The sequence below is a fragment of the Alosa alosa genome, chromosome 16 (genome assembly GCF_017589495.1).
Source record: "Alosa alosa isolate M-15738 ecotype Scorff River chromosome 16, AALO_Geno_1.1, whole genome shotgun sequence".
In the NCBI taxonomy this organism is placed as follows: Eukaryota; Metazoa; Chordata; class Actinopteri; order Clupeiformes; family Clupeidae; genus Alosa; species Alosa alosa.
Window position 1 is genome coordinate 1,318,458 of NC_063204.1, and position 20,997 is coordinate 1,339,454.

The 20,997-nt window shown below is 42.0% G+C and overlaps 1 protein-coding gene across 3 annotated transcripts in view; it reads right to left on the minus strand.

The window, feature by feature from the left end:
• Positions 1–20,174, minus strand: part of LOC125309058 (epidermal growth factor receptor-like) — a 68,085-nt gene extending 47,911 nt beyond the window's left edge. Inside the window, exon 1 of one of the 3 annotated variants that reach the window (XM_048265718.1) lies at positions 17,212–20,174. In XM_048265718.1, coding sequence (XP_048121675.1) covers positions 17,212–17,299 — 88 coding nt within the window. In that variant the 5' untranslated portion in view covers positions 17,300–20,174. Of the gene's footprint in view, positions 1–15,141; positions 16,943–17,211 lie in introns of those variants that run through there. The other 2 variants (XM_048265719.1, XM_048265717.1) reach the window with 2 other exon arrangements.
• Positions 20,175–20,997: the final 823 nt, after the last annotated feature.

Below are 20,997 nucleotides of genomic sequence, written 5' to 3' on the forward strand. Positions count from 1 at the left end.
CTTCAGACTTTTTAAATTTGGTGAACAGGAAGGAGTAGATCATGTTTTCGACCTCGATGCAATTTGACTGGGATGTGTATTGCTCTAGTCTGTCATCGCTCCATTTGTATTGAACTGGAAGTGGGTGTAGTGTACTCATAGGTTTTTGATGTTCTATACTGGAATTTTTCTTTAAGCTAATTATAATGTGGCAGTGATCTGACAGAGGCAACTGTGGCATTACTGTGAAATAATTTATTTGGTTGTGATCTCTCTCTCTCTCAACTCTCTCTCTATCTCTCTCTCAGTTTTCCTTTTCACTTCTCTGTTCAGCACCGTCAGTTTGACATGTCGTAATAAAGTGTGAAAACCAGGGCAATGCAGCAAGGTGTTCCAAAGGTGCACACTCTTTAATGGGGTTCCAACAGTGCATACTCTTCAATGGGGTTCCTATTGTAATCCATTACAAACATAGGATATCTGTGACAGAGCAAGCGGTGGTCCAACCCACTCCACTTAATGACTCCCACGAGACAGCTGCAGTCACACAGACATACCAGACCATGAAAGCCGTCGCAGAAGTTTCCAGCAAACAAATGCAGCCTTAACACAAGCTGCCATAGGCCTTCAGCCTGACACAGAGAGTGGCTAGTCAGCCACCTTGCCCCTCCCTTGTGTGCTGTCTCCCCAGCCACTGAAGTGCTGGATTCCCTATGGGGGTGCTAACCCTAGCCCTGCCCAGGTCAGGCGTGACCAGTGGCAACCGGACGTGGGCCAGCTCCGGGCCAGCTCTGGGCCAGGCGTGACTGGACGTGGGCCAGCTTGTCTCTCTGCTCAGCAACGGCCTGTTTGCGCAGGCAGGCGGACGGGCAGGCTCCTCTCTTCCACAAACAGTCAGCGCCCTGAAAGGAACTCACAGGCTCTTGTTGTTCTCATCCCATCCACCCAAACGTACTTATTTACTGGCATGGCTAACAGCTGGATTAGGCATGGCATCATTTCACTTGGAAATGTCTCACCTAACATCCTATTAGTGCTGCAAGTATAAGCCACTTGCATTGCCATAGATGAAAATGTTTAGAAATAACAATAACAATTCTATAACCAACTATTTTTAAAAACTGTACTAATGCTAACAATCAGTTAGCTTACCAGTATGAATGAATAGGCCTATTTGATAGTGTCACAAACAGCCATCTAAACACAGTACTTAGGTCCTGATCATGCAGCAGAAACTGGGATTCAAACACCACAGATGCAGTGTGAACGTTGGGTTAGGGTTCACAGATGCAGTGTGAACGTTGGGTTAGGGTTCAGATGCAGAGATGTGAACGTTGGGTTAGGGTTCACAGATTCAGAGACGTGTGAACGTTGGGTTAGGGTTCACAGATGCAGAGATGTGTGAACGTTGGGTTAGGGTTCAGATGCCGAGACGTGTGAACGTTGGGTTAGGGTTCAGATGCAGAGTGTGAACGTTGCTGCCTTCATTCTGTCAAGACTTGCAGAGCAGGTAGTTAGCTCGTCAAAACAAAAAAAAATAGAGATCAAACATTGTGCATGACAGCACTCTCAACACTGGATTATTTTAATGTCAGGTCAAATCCAAGACTTTTCATCATGGGTTTCCATGCGATTCAACACACTACAAAACACACACACACTCACATACAGAGAGAGAGAGAGAGAGAAAGAGAGAGAGATGGAGGGAGAGAGAGAGGGAGGGAGAGAAAGGTCAATCAGAGATGATGACATGCTCAGGCATGATATAACTGAGATGATGACAAGTGCAGGCATGAGATGAGATGACTTAAATATGCAATTAGAACAGTGTGTGCAAGGAGAGTGTGTGCGAAGATCCACCACTCTGCTGCTCCGCTGCTGGTGTTGGACCAACTGTCAGTCACTAAGCACCTCAAGCGTTTGGATTTGACTAAACAGGTTGTTAAGCAAAATCATCCTGGGAAAATCCTTTACATTCTCTTGTAACGCATTTCCAGTTAAAAGTCCCCTACACCCCTCATTTCTTTAGTCAAGTCACGGTTAAACCTTATTTGTTTAAAAATGGCACATTCCTTTACCTTTTAGTTATTGTAAGGTCTGCCTTACTCTTCACATTAAGTACTTGGGCTTTAACCAAATGCTGCTTTGCATATAAACCATTTTGGTAAAAACACAATCAGCACGAGTTAACAACATTGGTCAAGATAAGTAGTCCATTCCCTGTTTTCTCTGATTAAAGACACAATGCTCAGCCACATGTTCTTATGACTCACAGCTCAAAGAGTCCAGAAGGATCTCATCTAATTTGACATTTGTCTTGTCCTATCACAGCCTGCCTTGTCCAATCACAGCCTGCCTTGTCCAGTGTGTTCAACTGTATAAACAACTGTGAATTGGATTCCATTGATACACTTGGTTGGCCTCTAGTCAGCAAACACTTAGTCAGAGACCTGCATGAGGACAATTGGGCCGGATATGCCAGCCAGGACTTGACTAGCTCATAAATCAAGAGAGAGACATGACAGCAGGCAGGCAGAAAAATGGTGGATTACTTCACGTGTAGAAATAAAAAAATAATTGCGAGTGCTAGCCTTTACTTCTAAAGTTTATTTTGATGCTCAGGAGGTTTTAGCACCAAGTTGTGAATAAATCAAGCTGTGAAGAGCGTTAGCCCTTTTTTTATGGATTACTTAACCGGCATGATGAAACGTGACTCCATCATCTTACATAGGCCTACATGAAGTTATTCGCCTGCTAAGGCTAATGTGGCATCTATGCCATTAGCTGACCCATACAAGCCTTGGCAATGTGCATAATCTTTAAAGGTTTCAAATGCTACCCAGCAGACATATGTGGAGGTTTTGGCCAGACGTCTAATGTCAGTCAGGTAGACCAGCAGTTGTCTCTGTTCAGCTGTCATTATTAAGACGAGAACACGCTGGCTTTTGGTCAAAAGTAAAATCTCTACATTTTAAAGACTTTTGCACACTAGGATCTGTAATTTAATATGTCAATAATTAATGCTGTAAGAAACCCCATTTACACTTATATGGATGTGAAAAAACTGTTCCAAAAACTTAAATGACAAAGGTTTTGACTGTGAAAATGTGATTGTTGAATCACCAGCGAACTGGCCAGTCTGATCCACATATGCAGTGCCCAGCTAACTGGCCAGTCTGATCCACATAGGTATGCAGTGACCAGCTGATCTGATCCAATGATCTCATTATCCTGAAGTCCAAAAGAAAAGAAGAGGAGGGGTCATTCTGTCCTCTCAGGCCTCCAAATAAATGAATCTAAAACCAACTGAAATATCTGCAGTTCCATTCTGCTGGGTACCTTCATAAGGGAATCACCTTCAAATATCTGCCCACTGCCAAGCTCAGACCTATGGCTCAGGCCTATGTTACAGTAATAGTGTTGAGCTCAGACCTATGTGCTGTTCTACCAGCAGTCACACATGTATTTAATGCTTCACTCAGTTCTGGAATAGTTCCTTATTCTTTTAAACAGGCTAGGGTTACACCTCTGCTAAAGAAAAGTACACTTAATCCAACTGAGGTGAAGAACTACAGACCTGTCTCCCTTCTTCCTTTCTTGTCAAAGGTTTTGGAGAAAGTGGTCTTCAAGCAAGTTTGTGACTTTCTTCATCAGAATAATCTACTAGACCCTATGCAGTCTGGTTTCAAGAGTGGTCATTCTACTGAAACTGCTCTTCTGTCTGTGACTGAAGCATTGAGAGTAGCTAAGTCCTCTGCTCAGTCATCAGTATTAATTCTACTAGATTTATCTGCAGCCTTTGATACTGTTAACCATGACATTCTCCTATCTATCTGAACTGGGAATTTCTGGAAAAGCTCTTGACTGGTTTGAATCTTACCTTAAAGGCTTCTTTCAACGTGTCTTGGCAGGGACAGGTATCTAAGTCTCATGACCTCACCACAGGTGTGCCTCAGGGATCAGTATTAGGACCCTTTGCTTTTCTCTATTTACACCACTTCCTTAGGTGATACCATTTCGCTCCCATGGATTTGACTATCGCTGTTATGCAGACGACACTCAACTTTACCTGTCTTTCCCACCTGATGACTCTAGTGTTTCCCACCGGATTTCTGCATGCCTTAAGGATATTTCAGCCTGATGAAAGATCGGCACCTTCAGCTTAATCTCTCAAAACAGAGTTTTTGGTGTTTCCAGCTAAAACAGCTATTCCCCAACAGATTAACATCCATCTTGACTCAACTTCACTGACCCCAACTAGATCGGCACGAAACTTGGGCGTTGTAATTGATGACCGACTTAACTTCTCTGAGCATATAGCTTCTATTGCAAAATCATGTCGGTTTATGCTTTACAACATTAGGAAGATCAGACCTTATCTGACACAAGATTCCACACAACTTTTGTTCAGACCATGGTCATCTCTAAGCTGGACTATTGTAATTCACTATTAGCTGGCTTACCCGCTTGTGTAACAAGATCATTACAGCTGATTCAAAATGCTGGAGCACGCCTGGTCTTTTATCAGCCAAAGAGGACACATGTAACTCCTCTCCTAGTTACTCTCCATTGGCTCCCTATAGTAGCCAGAATTAAATTTAAATCTCTCACTTTGGCCTATAGGACACTAACTAGATCTGCTCCTAGTTATTTTAATTCAATAATCAAGCCTTACATCCCCAACCGCCCACTGCGGTCTTCTGGTGAGCGTATGTTGTGTCGACCAGTCATGAAAACTGGGTCTAATTCCAGACTCTTTTCTTCAGTGGTTCCATGTTGGTGGAATGAACTGCCCAGTGCTCTCCGTTCCTGTGGTAGTTTTGGGTCGCTTAAGAGGGGTCTAAAGACATTCCTATTCAACATATACTTAGTTGTTTAAGCTTATGTGTTATGGTTTATATAATGTTGTTTTATTTTAATTGGGCTGTTAATTAATTTGACATTATTGTTTATTATTGATATTCTCCTTAATGTAGTCTTAGCATGTCATTGTTTTATATTATTGATTGAATGGACATTATTGTTTTATTATTGCCTTTCCCCTTTTTCCATTGCTTTTATTAGGCTATTGCTTGAATTGATATTATTGTGTACTACAACTATTCTCCTTACTATATTTGACCTACATTTTAATCTGTTCCCTGTTCATTTTTAAATATTATTATGTTGTTTTGTATTTATGTGTCGCTTTGGACAAAGGCGTCTGCTAAATCCATAACCATAACCATAACCTATGTTAATAGTGTTGAGCTCAGACCTATGGCTCAGGCCTATGTTAATAGTGTTGTTGACTATTTCATTTCTAAAGTAGTGGTCATGCTTGACTGTACAGTATAGTGTGATATAAATACTGTTTCATGGTGTAATGTCAAATGCTCTAAAAGAACATGAATATTCTTGCCAATTTCTCTATGAATAAAATCCTGTAAGTGGCAGAAAAAAAAGTGACAATTTCAGACAATAAGTACAGAGTCCGTGTGCAGTCTGTGTGTCCCTGTGTCCTGAGTCCGTGTGCAGTCTGTGTGTCCCTGTGTCCTGAGTCCGTGTGCAGTTTGTGTGTCCCTGTGTCCTTAGTCCGTGTGCAGTCTGTGTGTCCCTGTGTCCTGAGTCCGTGTGCAGTTTGTGTGTCCCTGTGTCCAGAGTCCGTGTGCAGTTTGTGTGTCCCTGTGTCCTGAGTCCGTGTGCAGTCTGTGTGTCCTGAGTCTGTGTGCAGTGGCCCGAGAGTCCATCCAGAGCAGCAGAGCATGAGCATTTCAGACGCATGACCAACAGCCGGACGGACGCTGACGCCCAGTCAATACAGATGTGTCAACAGCTTTGATATCGATCACCAAAGAGTGGAACAAATCACCATCAAAACCCTCGTCAGAAGAAACCCACGTGTCCACCCAATGGGCACTGCCAGCCATCAGAAGAAACCTACATGTCCACCCAACGGGCACTGCCAGTGTTTACTTGGCTCTATATGTTCGCTCACATGCTTGGATTTGCTTGACCTACTGATATACTAACTGACAGATTTGACGGCATTATTTACATTATTTACAGGTCTCTCACTCTTCCTGATTATTTACAGGTCTCTCACTCTTCCTGATTATTTACAGGTCTCTCACTCTTCCTGATTATTTACACTCTTCCTGGTTATTTACAGGTCTCTCACTCTTCCTGGCAAGCAAAGGAACATGACACACAAGACAAATGATCTTATCATCACAGACAACACAGCCTTGATCTGAGAGCTCGTGTGTGTTTAGTGCGTAGGCATTTTGGATACACTGACCCAGGACATGTGCACAACACATACGTGACCCTCTTTATGTGTTGGTGTGTGTACTTGTGCGTGTATGGGTGTGTGTGTATGTGGGGGGGTAGGAGTGCATGCACATCTATATATTTCAACAGGTGCGGGGTAAAGACATATATGCACACTGTCACTGTACATCTTCGTCGGGTACATCCTGTGTGTGTGGGTGTATGTGTGTGTGTCTGTGTGGGTGGCCATGTGCTTTTTGGAGTAACTTGGTCAACATGTCATGCGGAGTCACTGTCCCATATCAGCTAGATTAGTCATCAGCCTGTGCAACCCACGCCATGTTACTGAAAGACCGATGCAACTTTGTCTGAACAACAAAAACCCATTGAGCTTCTTCATGTGTGAGTTGCATTGCATCATCACTTGAAGATAACATGCCTGCAATGCAATCATCTTGTTGATACTACACGCTTCTGGGTCTTTAGCTGCCAATTGCTGCTCCCAACCCTCCGGCATTTTAATGCACAGGGATTCTACGGAAAGACCAGCAAAGGTCACATGTTGAAGTGCTAAATATGTATGTAAACTGTTTAAAGATCACATAATTTAAACCATGACAAATGACAAAGGCCAAAAAAATCACAAAGTCAAAACAAGACAAGGAAATGCCAGGGCAGCTATTATGCTCCATTCTGGTTCTCTGGTTTCACGAAAATAGATTGGTGTTTCTGCAACAAGCAACAGGCAACAGGCCTGAAAGATCAAAAGGAAGTCTTTTTCTCACTTCCATTCCATTCCATTGGGGAATCACACAACGTCATGAATGATGACTGGTGATAAACATTTCATAACTCCCCTACCACCACCACCACCACCTAGCCTGGCCTTCAGCACAGCACAAGCCCTGCAGGGACAAGCACATTCTTCTGTCAGCAGTGCATCTTCAAGCGTCACCATCGACAGCCACAATGAGAGCCATGTGCACAGGCTGCAGACAAATTGAATTGTGGCAAATAAAATCTGTGGAGGCTGAAATTAGACGGCCCATTTAAACAAGGCCGGGGCGGCAGCACCTCCTGAGAATGCCCCGGCCCTGACCACATCACGCTTCAGCGGAGCTAATGGGCCTGATGGGTTTATTAGTGCCGTCGCTGGTTAGAAAAGGGTCAACGCCGGGTGACCGCAGTAGAGAATAGCCATACTTTGCCATAAGTCTCCTAATTCTTAAGAAGGTTTGACATAGGAGCATTGAAGAGAAGTGCTAACTAATATGTATGTAAACTGTTTAAATATCACATGTTGAAGTGCTAACTAATATGTATGTAAACTGTTTAAAGATCACATGTTGACTTGCTAACTAATATGTATGTAAACTGTTTAAATATCACATGTTGAAGTGCTAACTAATATGTATGTAAACTGTTTAAAGATCACATGTTGAAGTGCTAAATATGTATGTAAACTGTTTAAAGATCACATGTTGAAGTGCTAACTAATGTGTATGTAAACTATTTAAAGATCACATGTTGAAGTGCTAACTAATATGTATGTAAACTGTTTAAAGATCACATGTTGAAGTGCTAAATATGTATGTAAACTGTTTAAAGATCACATGTTGAAGTGCCAACTAATATGTTTGTAAACTGTTTAAAGATCACATGTTGAAGTGCTAACTAATATGTATGTAAACTGTTTAAAGATCACATGTTGAAGTGCTAACTAATATGTATGTAAACTGTTTAAAGATCACATGTTGAAGTGCTAACTAATATGTATGTAAATTGTTTAAAGATCATATGTTGAAGTGCTAATGAATTTCCCTGGAAATCCAGAGTTCTCGCGAGAGCACAATGGAATTGTCTCTGCGAGACACTCTGGCAAAGAGCAATGATGCACGTTACTTTTACCCCAACATTCCGGGAACCAGCTAAACTGATGAAGACAGCGCTGCAACGTTGGAGGACAGTACACATTGGTCGTAGTGTTATCCAATCGCGAAGTCCGAAACCATTCAGAGTAAACATGGTCTGTTATCCAATTGTGTGCAGTGAGATTTTTAAATGCATGCTTGTTGCCGCCCCTCGAGTTGGGCCACATTGTTCTTTGCCAGACCCTTAATTTTTCTAGATTATCAGGGTCTACTAACAAATATGTATGCAAACTGTTTAAAGATCACATGTTGGAAGTGCTAACTAATATGTATGTAAACTGTTTAAAGATCACATGTTGAAGTGCTAACTAATATGTATGTAAACTGTTTAAAGATCATATGTATGTAAACTGTTTAAGGATGACATGTTGAAGTGCTAACTAATATGTATGTAAACTGTTTAAAGATCATATGTATGTAAATTGTATAAGGATCACATGTTGAAGCTGTCGTATGGTATGTTTTGTGTACTCTGTACAAGGCATGTTAACTAAATGTTTGATTTCATTACTGTCAATAAAATGAAGCGAGTCTTCCAAAGATATAGAGGTTGTTTTTACAGTAGGTCAACCAAGGAGCAAATGCACCTTCATCACCTGGAGGCGAATGTACCTTTGTGCACCACCATTGCAAAAGTATTTGCTGATTAATATCTGGGGAACAAATAATAACTAAGAGAACAAATTAAGGGTAGGTCAAACAAGCTGGTTAACATAGGGTGGTCAAACAAGCAGCAAACCCATAAGCTGCTCAGGCTGGTTTACTCAGCAGGATGTTACTGGCATGTAAATAAATAGACAGTTGTCTTCAAAGTTTCATTGCTCATTGTTTATGTCTTTGACAAATATGAAAAATAACTTTTAAAACACATCATCTTTGTTAGAAAATCTTGCCTGTGATCTGTTTTAATATTGAAACCCTTAAATATTAAATATATTTTCAGACCAAGGACCATTTAACCAAAAACAAAAAAACTCACGGACCACCTAGCTAAAAAAAAAGAGTAGACCTACTTCAACGATATATTACACAATATGTGTACTCACTGAACCACCTTGCTTATTGTTTCAGAGGATTCATATGATTTAAACTGGCACCGCTTACATAGGCAGTGTTGCAGAAATGTTTGGATTTACATACAAGTTGGTTCAATATTGCAAACAACTCATCTATATTCTATTTTACCACTTGGGCTCGGAGCACCAGTGGTCCCCGGACCACACTTTGAGAAACAAAAGGTTCCAGGGCTCCGATGCTGTGGGCAGCTGTACATGTGAGGTGTGGATTTGATAGATGTAACTAGATTATCGGAGTAACAGAGGAGGCGCCAGAGTGAACCCCAGGCTGCGGTGAGTATCAGGACTCAATGGGCCTTGTGTGTGTGTGTGTGTGTGTGTGTGTGTGTGTGTGTGTGTGCTCTCCAGACACTCAATAGCACACGGGTCGCAAACGGCTGACAAGAGCTGTATTGACGTTCTTTAAAACAGAGGGTGACAGAAAATGTTTTTGCCATTGAACGCATTCCTCGTTTTTAACTGTAAATCAATTTCAGCACAATGTTGGCCTTTCCACTCAATTAGGCAGGGAGTCGCAGACATATGGGACGATATCAATTTGCGGTTCTGAAATAATTGAGGGTCACAGATATTGGTCATCCACTAGAACACGGCAGCATGGAGCAAAGTCTTACTTCATGATTTCAATATCGCCTTCTGCAATCTGTGTGTGTGTGTGTGTGTGTGTGTGTGTGTGTCTTACTTCATGATTTCAATATTGCCATCTGCAATCTGTGTCTGTGTGTGTGTGTGTGTGTGTGTCTGTCTTACTTCATGATTTCAATATTGCCTTCTGCAATCTGTGTGTGTGTGTGTGTGTGTGTCTTACTTCATGATTTCAATATTTCCTTCTGCAATCTTTGTGTGTGTGTGTGTGTGTCTTACTTAATGATTTCAATATTGCCTTCTGCAATCTGTTTGGTGTGTGTGTGTGTGTGTGTGTGTGTGTCTTACTTAATGATTGCAATATTGCCTAGCTGAAGTTGGGAAAAGGGAAACTCATGATTACTTTACGTTTACAATGTACCAAACAAAGTATTTATCATGGATGTAAAAAACAATAAAACAAAACATGTCAAATATGAAGGTGAGTACTGCAATCTGTGTGGTGTGTGTGTGTGAGAGGTTCAGCACACATGCATAGGTCAAAGGTAAGACAGTTTTGGGGCTGCCATGTTGCCCCTCAGGACACACACACACACACACAACACATCACATCGCGTGCTCTTCCAACCATGACGGGGCTTGACTGAACTTGCAGCCTGAGCTGAAAGCCAAGTACAATATGATCAGAGTCCTTCTCTGACTGCACACACACACACACACACACACACAGGGGCGTCGCCAGGCGATTTTACCGGGCTTCAGCCCGGGGTAAATTGAGCTCAGCCCGGGTAGCCAAAAAATATTTAACTTTTTTATTTCGTTGTGCATTCTATCCCTCGTAGCCTGTTAGAACAAGGAATCCCGAACACTAAACTCTGACAAGGAGAAGCAGAACGGGCGGGGCTGGGGGTGGGTGGAGAGCGGCAGAGGGTCGCTTCGCGGTCTGGTCTGTGGAATCTGTGCTCTCAACTAACGTTACTGCTGTCAACTCACTGGGTGGTGCAGCGTCCTAGGTTGCAGTACGTGGAGAAAGCAGACGTGACATGGCCAGCAATAAACAATTGAAACTGTTTGGCTTTTTCAAACGAAAGGCAAAGGGTAAGAATTCATGTTTGCAAACTGAAATATAAGCTTAGTCCTGTCCGACCAACTCCATAAAGGCCAGCTATTAGTGTTGTTTACCTATCCTATCGCTAGCTGGCTAGCAAGCTATCATTAGTAAACACTAAGCAGGAGTCAAAATTAACTTTTTGAAATGTGAATATCTACAGTGCCATTCACTATCTTGAATAAATTGACTGACAAATGAAGTGGCAAAATTCACCCACCATTCAATAGGTAATCCGTATTTTCTGTCTGAAATCTACCAACTTCAATATTTACCAGCATTTGTCTGGTGCAATTTTCTGCTAATAAGCTAAGCAAGCATTAGGCAAGGCACCTGGTCAGGTTAATTGGCACGACTCATTTCAGTGCTCGTTTTGAGAGAGAGAGATTTATTACACTCAGCTCTAAATAACTAAATTTAGCCAGAAGGGCTAAATGCTTTCCCCGTTGTTGAACATTTGTACTGATGTTCTGACGAGCAGACGAGGATGTTACACTCTCTAACACTATAGCAAAAAATAGCAGTTTTGATACACAGTAGGCCTGCAATGTAGGATTTTTTCGTAAGGGAGATGTTTTAACAGTGACAAACTATAAACCATTAAATATCTAGAGGGGGCTGAGACAGCTTTTATTCACCCTGTAATGAGCCATTTAACCATCAAAGTGATTACAAAGCTGATGACAAACATAAAACAGCATTGAAAAACCCAAGAATGATGGGAATGAACATGTTCCATGGGAATGTGTTTAAATGTCCACTGAAATGTATGCAAATGCCCTATGCATAAGCAAAGGATTTGTAATTAGAGCTGGACATTGCAATCTCAAAAGTTCTTTGTATCCTGCAATGTAGTATAGTATGTTTTTGTTGGTTTGCCACACACTGATCTGATTCCATGATTTTATAGAGGGTAGCTGTTTGTTTTCTCTCTCTCTCTCTCTCTCTCTCTCTCTCTGTGTGTGTGTGCAATCCCATTTTAACATCAAACATTTTACTGTCTTTTTGGTAGATCTCTGGCATAGATCAAACAACAAAAGAGCAGTCAGGTGATGAAGAGAGAAGGGAGATCAACAGAAGGAGATGCAGAACATTTGCTTAATGATACATTACATGCAACCTCACACTTAAACGTGTATGTACCTTGTAATTCAATAATAAATAATTTGGGCAGTCTAATGTAGTCTGTTGTCTACTATAATAACACCTTTTATGTACTGTATATGTATATAAAAAAAAATCCTCAGCTAATCTTTACATTTACATCCGGTCCAGCCCAGATAGTCCTGAAAGTCTAGAAACGCCCCTGCACACACACACACACACACACACACACACACCACAGTATTCCTCTCTCTCTGTCAGGACGACTACAAGAGAATGTTTAAAACAGGGATCAAATCAAGCGGAATGTGAGGAGCATCCTGACGCCTGATTGGTTAATCACCCTGATGCCTGATTGGTTAATGGATCTGGTCACAGTAGGCCCATTACAGCAGCAATATAAATCGATCACACATGTGTAAAATTCCCACAAACACATAATGTGGCATACTAAATACACACATAATGTGGCATACTCTCTGATAAGTACACACATAATGTGTGTGTGTGTGTGTGTGGTGTGTGTGTGTGTGTGTGTGTGTGTGTGTGACAGTAGTTACTTATTTAGCCCTTATGTCCTCTAACTGTGTTACCCTGACGGAGAGACCCTTTGAACTATTTAATTGTAAGATTCTTTAAACTATTTAATTGTAAGATTCTTTAAACTATTTAATTGTATTAGGCACTGGGCACATTGGTGATTGTGCTGCTGCTGGCATTTCTAATAGTCTTTCCTCATGCTGAGTTATATTCTAAAGGCCCAGGAATTCAAGGAATTTTAAGAGTGTGTAAAAGAGTGACAACAAGTCACAGAGTTACAAACCATTACAACCAGTAACTAGCTTGATAAAGCCATTACAACCAGTAACTAGCTTTATCAAGCCATTACAACCAGTAAATAGCCATTAAAACCAGTTACTAGCTTGATCAAGCCATTACAACCAGTAAATAGCCATTAAAACCAGTTACTAGCTTGATCAAGCCATTACAACCAGTAACTATCCATTAAAACCAATAACTAGCTTGATCAAGTACTGTATAAAATATTCAGCTGTTATCAAACATGATTAGAAAATCTTGCATATTGCAGGATTCCCACTTGTTTTAAGCTGCGGTGTTCTTTAGATTTAGAAGTGACATGGCGTCACATTTTCAACAGAGCTCTGTTGTGTTGTCAGCTGGCCGAGAAATGAGGGGTTTCCACGGTTCCCAGATCTACACGCACATTCTCATCACCTAAACGGCCCCGGTCACAAGGGGTTGTTTGTGCAGCTAAATCACAACACCGGGTCAAGGGGACAGCGACCAAGGTTGTGCAAACACACTTGAACAAGCAATTTGCACATGTGTGGACTGGACTATCCCACCGAGTGAAAACTCTTGAGACAAAGCCTCGGTTCAAAACTGATCCTGAGTCAGTTGATAAATGGAATATTACTGTTCACTATTCCTAGGATATTGCAGTCCTTCACACAATGCCTTTACATTAAAATAAAGACAAGTCCTTCACACAATGCCTTTACATTAAAATAAAGACTTTTTTTTGAATAACCACTCACCCTAACATGGAAAAATAACAAAATGTTTATTCCAGACCAGAGTAATCACACAGACTATAGCCCAGGGACTGCAATGATCACTTTCTAATTTAAAACCATGAACCTGCGGAGAGAAGGAGAAGCAGCCTCAAGCCCAAGACGTGATAATCCCGCCCTCTGTAAGATCCTCTGGTTGCCTTCAATTAAAACAGTTGCACACACTGTACACCTAATGTCTGGAGAATTGGTTAATAGCAAAAACATCTCAATGTACAAGAAGCTCAGTCTCTCCCTCTCTCCCTCCTTCACACGATGCATTTAGATACAACACGTCCTTGAATAGCCACCCACCCCAACATGAAAACATAACAACATGTTTATTCCAGAGTAATTGCACATACAAAGACTACAGCCCAGGAACTGCAATGATAACTTCCTAATATACCACCGGGCCAGAGACCCGATTTCCCCTGCAGGCTTGAGGGAAGGAGGGAGATGAGTTCAGCGCTGCGCTGTCTGAGGTGTCCATATTTCCTCTTCCTTTGGGAATCTACGTACCATTCAGCTTTCCAGCTTTGCTACCTGAGAAAAGCTGCCACTGGAGAAAACCTGCTCTGCGGCATTGCTTTCCAAGCACAATATAACCATGCTCTGTTAACCAAACAATAACTGTGTTTAGCTGTTGTTCAGGGCCTCTAATTATGGGTATTGTTGACAAAGCCACTTTTTCAGACACAATATGACACCCACGGCTTTGTGTCTCAGAGAGAGTTTCTGAACATCTTTTTGATAATGTGTGAAAAACTGCCTGAAGGCGATGATCTCTACACTCATGCTCACCATATCACTTACTCAGCTTGGCCAGCATACAACAAAACAAGGTGTGGAGAGAGAGCTAGATACACATATCTTACTAGAAGGGACCTAAGTGAGGGACATTGTTAAAAAAAAAAAAAAACTTGAAGACCCAGATCAGAGGTTCACACCCTATACACCTGGACAGCTCCTGGCCCACGGTCAGAAATCATGTGATTGATTTGAGCGTTTAGGGCAGGGGTGGGCAAACTTTTTGGCTCAAGGGCCACATTGGGTTTTGAAAACTGGCTGATAACCAAATGAAATGCTCGGTGGGCCGGATGAAAGTGCTTGGCGGGCCGGATCCGGCCCGCGGGCCGCAGTTTGCCCACCCCTGGTTTAGGGTGAGCTGGTTAATTAGTTTCTCTGGGGATTTGCAACAGCTACAAAACACTTGAAAAATCTTTGTTCTCTGATCAAGACTTCGCAAGCTGAAACATCGCTAGAAAAGCCAGTTGCTGGTTTAAACTCTCTTAGATTGATTGACAGGAACATCAAAGGGACCTCTGACAGTTCAAACCAACAGCTCAGAGCCAAAACAGGAGAGGTGAGGATCACAAAATCCCTTCAACATCAACCTTTCATAGCAACACAGATCATGTTTCATGACTCTAGGTGAGACACCCTGAGACACAGCCAGCGCGTCCTCTCTGGGATCTCAGACTGTCAGGCGCATTATAATCTCGATGAGGGACTTGTGATTCATCACTCACTACATGCTTGTGTGCAGGAAAACAGAAACAATGTGGCTGAAGCAGACAGACAGGTCAGAGTATCAACGCAGCGAGCTTCACTTTGGAGGGTCTTCGTTTCATCGCCGGCTGAGGGTCTTCGTTTCATCGCCGGCTGAGCCAAAACAATGAAACCAGAGACGACAGAAAACAAACCACACACACACACACACCACAACGATGAGTGCTCTTGGCAGAGCTGTGTGTGTGTGTATGTGTCTGTGTGTGTGAGAGTGTGTGTGTGTCTGTGTGTGGGAGAGTGTTTTTAACAGGGTAATCCTCCTCTAGAGAACCCCCAGCCACTCTCATTGACTCATTTTCATGACAGCCTCCACAACAAGGGCTCTTAAATACTGTGCACTTGAGCGAGTCTAATTCAATCAATAGGTCTTCTGTTAGAACAGTGTCGTCATGACAATATCAATTAAAACATGGAGATATGTAGGAGCACAAAGTAATTCTTTAAAAGCTGCCCATAATCTGGGCTTTTTTAAAAACAAGAAGCCGGTACCTTGATTGACACTTATGATGCTGAGGGAGTGAAAGTGCTGAGGGGAGGCGTAACCATGACAATGACTGACATCAATTATCGCACCATCAATTAAGCTTCAGCCAGCAGAACGCCATCGCTCATCAAATCCCTTTTTTCTGGTATGATAACAAAAAAACCTGCACATGTCAGCAACTTCTAATCATCCCTGAACAATCGCCCATCTAGCAAGGGAATCCTGGGAGGGGGGCTTTAAGTGAAAGGAAATGCTTCATCAGCCTCTCTACAACTGCAGAGTTCCTGGAGGCTCTGGGCTTGCCATAATCACGACTGAAACCCATGGGGCAATGTACAGCTCATCGTGGGGCTAAAATAGATTTGATATTCCTTCAACTGAACTGGTCTCCCTTAGGCTGAGATCAAAACTATTTCAGAGCCTCTGGAAATCGCCTTGTTAATGGAAAGGCTTTAACAGATAGAGTGAAAATGACAAGGAAAGATTTCTCGATTTCTCTCTCTCTCTCTTTTATATAAAGCATCAAACTACACAACACAACAACGGTCTGTTGGTGTAGATATCCCAGCACATGTCCCATATTTTACCCAACAAGAACCATCTTGGCCTGACGTTTGGGGCATCCCTGCAGCTCAGCCATAACCCCACCAGGTCATAGCTCCCAACAAAGCCCACTGTCCACCCCCAGAAAGCAAGCCCAGGAATAGACGTGTAGTGGGGGTCTGTGCTGGTGAGGAGCGGGCAGTGAGGGGAAGCACATGGACACACGGATGGCCATCTGCTTTGATGCTGCTTGCTCAGGGTGCAGACAAAGGCTGGGCAAGCACCCCTGGTTTTTCGGGGGACTGCCCGATTATAAGGGCGCGAGGCTGGACAGACAGGCCAGTGGCCACACGGTGAGCCAACAGCCTTTCAGACACACCATCTGGCATCTGGACACAGATCCAGCTTTATCCAAACACACCAGACTGAAAAATATTACAGTGTGTATGGAGTTCTGTGGTTTATGCAGGTCTTGTTAAAGTCCATGACAGATCAGGTCTATCAGACACAATTTAGGAGAAGATGGCTCAGAAATGCAGACTTTTTGTTGTTGTTTGTGTTCTCAATATCATTTAACTTCTCAATATCATACACAAGGGGTCTGGAGCACCTGTCTGTGGTTTTGCTTCTTAGTTTTCATTTGGATGGTAGTTTCCAATTACCTTTGTGGTGATAATGTGGTGTGGTCTTTTAAAAGCTGTTATCTAAGATTAAGTTTGAAAGTTAGCTTTTCGCACTTAAATAGTAGCCTAATAATAATAATAATAGTAAAACGTCCGTGGACTACAAATAACTAATACAAAGTCGGCTTCTGGACAAGTCTAAACTAGGCTAATACGGGCGATTAACTTAATGCGTAACATTAAATGAAACGTTATATTCTACAAACACGTTTTTGCAGAAAAAAAACAAAAGAAACAAATCCCAACACATCCCTTTGATACGGGACAAGACAAACATGCGCACACATGAGATAGCGCGGGGAATAGTTAGACGAGCTTACCTTTCTTCTCCGCCAAAACAAAGCCACTCAAAGATATCAAAGTAGCGAAGAGGACTCCAGCCAACAACTGCATTGTGTTTCTTCTCATTATTGTAGTTGTTTTCCTCTATAAACTCGTATCCTCCATACTTCTGGTCAAGTATACTTGATTGAAAGATTCAACATCCAACATGCGATGTCAGCGAGTTGCAGGTGGGGTATCGGCGGAGGCGCTCCAGGGGATTCTTCTGTCATACAAGAATGGCACCGGTTGAAGTAGCCTATAGACTTACCGCGTGACGTTTTCGGGAGGGAGGATACACAAGCACGCAGAGCCGTGTTGAATGAGCAAATACCGAATACGGTGGTTACCACGTTTGCGGAGCTCTGTATTGATTGAGTAAACTATGCTGTAATAGGAACCTCAGCCGGAGATTTTGTCAGTATTTGTGACAAAGTTTGTAACAGAAAATGACAACCGGTAGACTACGTAGCCTAATCTACAGCAAGTAATATGTTGTGCGCTATGTTCATATGAGGGACGGTCTAAGCCCTGCCTATATGTAAAACCCGGCCGGGGATGTCTCGTTTGTTAAACAAATCTTCTCAAACTGTCAGTGATTTCAACTCTTTGCCAGTTTTGGCTCCCTAAGGACAAGTAAAAAGAGGCAGGCCTAGGAAAAAGTATCTTTTGCTGTTTCGTCTTTCACAATGAAAGGAAACATTTAGCCTAATCTTGAAGGAAATCAAATTTATTCTGAGAAGAAAATGGCATCATAAAGAAATGCACAGAGGCTATTTTTTAAAAAAAAAAAAACACAAATGCCACACTTATTTTCACCCTTAGACAATCTTATTAAAATGTTGCTGACATCTTTTTTTAATTAGCCTACTCTGCAGTTCTTAAATAAACTTTCAAGGAATAATCCATGACTTCCTGTTTCATAATATGAACTGGAAAGGTGAAAATATGCAAATAAGAGCAGTGACCTCATAGGGAAGGGCTATGAGAACAATTCCATGTCTGTAAACACACATTTGTAGTTTAAACGATAATTAAGAGGTTTCAGTCAAATGCAACTGTTGCAAACTTGCCTGGAAAAGGACCCAAGTTCATGTTGCCTTAACAGTGAGGAGGATGGTAACAGAGACAAGTCCCTAAATATGACTGCTGGAGAGACACAGATAAAAGGAGCATCTTGGGGTCATCACGTCTGAAAAACCCATTAGAAGTGACCTCCATGCTAACAGATTATCCAAAAGGCCTTTCAGGAAAAAAAGTTTTTCTTGTCATTTCGTTATAAATGTAAATGACTGGAGTTGTTAAATGCAGCTGCCTGGTTCATATTCTATGGTAAGATGAAAAGAACATTAATTAAGCTTTTTTTGCCCAGCAAGCATTCAAGGTGGACGTGGTGTAAATAAGACTACTCCATGGCTAAGTATATAGTGGAGGGTCTGTGATGTTCTATACTGTAGGCCTGGGCCCCGAGAACCTCATTAGAACGCATGGCATCATGGACTAAATACCTGAGAACCTCATTAGAACACATGGCATCATGGACTAAATACCTGAGAACCTCATAAGAATGCATGGCATCATGGACTAAATACCTGAGAACCTCATTAGAACGCATGGCATCATGGACTAAATACCTGGGCATCTCAAATGGCATCATGGAATAAAATACCTGGGCATCTCAAAGCAGAATCTGGATGCCTCTGCCAAGACAACTGTGGGTCATGATCCATAGGATGACCTACATCAACACAAAATGGCTTACTGAACACAAAACAAGTTTCTGAGATGGTCACTCAGTCCCCTGATCTGAACTCCATAGAAAACCAGTAGGGCGAGCTTAAGGGAGCATGCACAAGAAAGGGCTGAGGAATCTGGACGATCCAGATATTCTGTAAAGAGGAATGCTCTCAAATCCCCTGCTCCCATGCTCTGTATAAGATGTTATAGGAGACTTAGAGCTCTTTTATTGGCAAATGAGGCTTTACAGAGAATTAAATTAAATATGAGTGTGCCAGTAATTGTATCACTTGTGTTTTTGTTAAAAATATTTATTTCTTTGAGGGTTTTCTTCTCAGACTGAATTTGCTTCCCTTCAGGGTTGAATTTATACCCATTTTGAATCATCTTTTCCAGGGGTGCCAATCAAGGTGGAAGGCTCAGTATACAGGGGAACTTGAATTTTCCCGTAGGGATCAATAAAGTATCTATCTATCTATCTTTAACTTGTTAGAGGTTTATTGCAACATTGGGATAACAAAATCTGAAAACATATTTCACCCTCCGACCCGTCCGGCTAAAGCACCCCTCTGCTATTACCTTGGCAACAAGTCAACACGTGTGGTGCTTGATCTTTTTAGTCTGTTCAAAATGTATAGAGGAACTTACCAGAGACGCTAAGTAACATTTTAGCTGTGGCTTTCATACAGTACAAGGTTCCATTAACAATGGGTTCACAATGGCACAAGTAACATCCAGTGTCCAGGTTTCTTGTACAATTTACTTTTCTGTTCATTTCTGCACAAAAGCACTTGTGCAAATCAGGATCAGAGAAACGGTAACATGGGTGACATGTTGGCAAATCAAAACTAAATTCATGTTTTCTGAATGGCTTGTGTGTATTCAGGCATAAACATATTCGTCCTGCCTCATAAATTGCCATGATAGGTGACATTTATGATTGTGTTTAACTGTTTTAACCCAAAACAAACAAAAACAGCTCTTTGGGCAGTCATCACCAGAACTCTGCTGCCCCCTCATGGTCATGTCATGCCAAAGCCACAGTGCTGCCCCCTCATGGCCATGTCATGCCAAAGCCACAGTGTGCCAGTGTCCCTAAACGCAGAGCCGCTGCTCATAAACCTCTGAAGTTCGCCTACAAAAAAGAACCAATACGGCCATCTTTGCCCATATAAGGAGATCCGGTTATTAATTGAAGCTAACTACCTATGGCAAGTTGCATTACAAGTTAGGTCTGGGGTAGCAAAAATCTAAATGTGCCGCCTTCACCTACCAAGATCACAGTATCCACTCAAAGGCAGAAGACAAAGTTCAGGAAACCGTCTGCATTTCAGATTTTTTCCATCCCCGCGAGAGTTTAACAGGTGCGATAATTCAAAATCCCCATGTTATTTTCCATAGGAAAAATCACCAGATACCGGATGTCAAAGATGGCAGCTTTTTTGTAGGTGAACTTCAGAGGTCTATTACAGTTCCACAGTATGTCATTTGCCATTTCAGCCCTATGGCATGTGGGTTGGGTTGGTTTCTCCAGTCTCCAGGGGGGGGATTTAAGATAGTCTTGGTAGTGTATAGGTCTAATTGAGTGCCTGTCACTTTAAGACGTTTGAGGGAACCCTTGCAATTGTAACACAGTTGAAAGGCTGCTGATGTGTGGATGCAATTCATCACGTTTTCTACATAGTTAAAATAAAGGTTCGTACTTCTCCTTGGGACAAGCCTTTTTGAATTTTGGAAAACACTTTTCCATTTACATCGGGATTTTGCAAACATTCAGTGTCAGAGTCAATAAAATGAGCCCTTCAACGAAATTGACAAGCAGCTGTAAGTAGGCTAAGCATGCTAAATTCGACATCCAAACAGTATTCTAACGTTAGTTTTGATAGCCTACTGCTTGATTTCATAACTTAGTAGGCTACATTGAAGAGACTAAACTAAGTTATGTTGTGATAAGGCCTTAGCAGAGTTCCCTTCAATGCAGCAGTTTTGAACAAATTTGCGCAGCATGGTCCGCGATGCTAAAAGCGGATTTAATAACAATTTAGCCA